At 31.5% G+C, this 2373-nt stretch overlaps 1 protein-coding gene across 1 annotated transcript; it reads left to right on the top strand.

The window, feature by feature from the left end:
* The first annotated feature begins 545 nt into the window (after window positions 1-545).
* LOC127120515 (uncharacterized) lies at window positions 546-1889 on the top strand. Its single transcript, XM_051050966.1, has one exon. The coding sequence runs from the start codon at window positions 702-704 to the stop codon at window positions 1662-1664; it is 963 nt and encodes a 320-aa protein (XP_050906923.1). The 5' UTR covers window positions 546-701; the 3' UTR covers window positions 1665-1889.
* The last annotated feature ends 484 nt before the right edge of the window (window positions 1890-2373 follow it).

Genomic DNA, 2373 nt, shown 5'->3' with positions numbered 1-2373 from the left:
ATTGGATTTTTCTTGTCAAATTCATCAAGTTCGGATGGGTCTTCGCATGTACAAGTTATATTAATGGTTTGAAATTAACGTGAGAAAGTAAAATAATTTTGATATTATGTTAGGAAAGTGGAGTATTACGGGAAAAAAAACATTTAAGTTACTTAATGTGTTGTTTGCTTTGTTTAATATTTTAATATTGGTCTATCTTTTTAATTTATTCCATTTGTAGTCTATTATATTTATCTTTAAAAAATATTTTTTATTTATATTTCAATATTCTAGAAAGAGTATATTATCAATAACATTAGTAACACTTTCCTTTTTCTAAATAATTATTCATCTTTCAATATTTAACATGATATCACTTATATTTAATTCTTTCATTTTTTTCATAATCATATGTAGAGTAACTATACACGGCAAAATCCCATGTACCAATTTTTTTTCAATTTTGAATTATCCTTTTGAATAAAAAAAATACTTTATATTCAATATTATAATCCTATTCATAATATAAAAAAAACATAGTCAAACACTCACACACTCTTTCTAACTTTAATTATAAGTACTCATCAACACCTCATTCTCTCAAAAACAACCTTATTCTCTAAAACAAAAATATAACAGAACACAGTAGTGATGTGATGACTATGTAAAGTAATGCAATCATTGATCTCATTTTCATTCTCACTCACGCAACAATAACAACCATGACCGATCCCACCACCACCACCGTCATCACCAACGACGATGGAACAAAATCATCAATTTCAAAACCACCTAGACCCAAACGAAGAATATGTTTCTCATTCACAACATACGCTAACAACCTAATACAACGTCTCAAATCCTCCAACGTTATCATTGAAAAAGGACTCTCCGACACTGAATTTTCATTTCTCGAATCAAAACTCAACATAACTTTCCCACCTGATCTTCGTGCAATTCTACAACAGGGTCTTCCAGTCTCTTTAGGCTTTCCGAATTGGCGTTCATCCTCTCATCAACAGCTTCAGATTCTTCTCAACCTTCCAGTATCTTCGATTCTCCGTTGTGTTTCGGATAACCGCTTCTGGCATCCATCGTGGGGTCCACTACCGGAAGACCCGTTAAGTTCCGCAGAAAGGATTTTGAATGGTGCACCAAGGCTTATTCCTGTGTATCGACATTGTTATATAGTTTCGTCTCCTAACGCTGCTGGGAATCCGGTTTTTTACGTTGATCATGGTGGTGATGTTAGACTAGCGAGCTTCGATGTTGTTGGGTTTTTTCGTGATGCTGGGTTTTTAAACAGGATTGAGGAAGTGGAGGATCCGGTTTGGGCGGCGACGAAGGCGAGGAGTATTCAGGTTTGGTCGGAGGTGGCGGATGGGAGAGGGGAGAGAAAATGGAAGTGGTGGTGGGATGACCGGAGAGACGAATTGAGTGGGTGTATGGATTGGGTGTTACGGAGGTTGAGGGAAGGTGGGTGGAAAGAGGAAGAGATACATGAGATGATGAATGAGGATGAAGAAGAAAAGGAGAAGCGTGCGCCGCACATGAGTGTTTTGGGGTTGAAGTTATTAGGTGCTGGATGGAGTAGAGAAGATGTAGTGTACTCGCTTGGGGTTGATTTGAAAGAAGCCGCCAACGCCTCCATCATTGATGTCGGTGTCAATATGAATCATCAGTGAGCGTGCGTCATAGTGGTGACTTATTTTGTCACCTTCGTTGCCTTTGCGATTTATGTAGATAGATCTTAAATTACTAAGAGATCCCCTTGGTGATTAATTTTTTTTAAAAAGTAGTAGTAGAATAATACAAAGATATGATATTAGTTTTTTTAAACAAAACAAAATTGTGGAGCAAATGGATTGGAATTTTTCTATTTTGTTACAAAATGGATTGGAATTTTTCTATTTTGTTACAAAATGGATTCAGCTAAAAACAAAGATATGATATTATTATTATTATTATTATTTTATTTTTGAATTACATTCATAGAAAAATTTGATTATTATTATTATTATCAATATTGTTATTATTATTTTATTATTATTATTATTTATTATATTATTATTATTATTATTTTATTTCAAGTTTTTCTTTTTTTACTACATTTATAGAATCATTTCATTATTATTCTTATTATTAATATTAGTATTAAGAGTGGCAAAATTGAATAATTAATTGAATTTAGATTCAAATTTCGAAGATAATAAATATATCAAACAATGTACTATTAAAAGTTACTTAATTCAACCACTATTCATAAAAATCCTACCTAATTTATTTATTAACATATTTTTAGTATTAATATTTTTTTTAAAGTAACATATTTTCAGTATTAATAAACATATATTAAAAATTATATATTATTTTCATTCCTTTTTATAGGTGATT

Source organism: Lathyrus oleraceus, chromosome 2 (genome assembly GCF_024323335.1).
Source record: "Lathyrus oleraceus cultivar Zhongwan6 chromosome 2, CAAS_Psat_ZW6_1.0, whole genome shotgun sequence".
Classification (NCBI taxonomy): Eukaryota; Viridiplantae; Streptophyta; class Magnoliopsida; order Fabales; family Fabaceae; genus Lathyrus; species Lathyrus oleraceus.
Note: the sequence above shows the minus strand (reverse complement) of the source record. Positions and strands in the feature narration are given on the sequence as shown.

Excerpts from the sequence above, each read along its gene's own strand:
- LOC127120515 (XM_051050966.1), top strand. The coding sequence starts at position 702 with ATGACCGATCCCACCACCACCACCGTCATCACCAACGACGATGGAACA.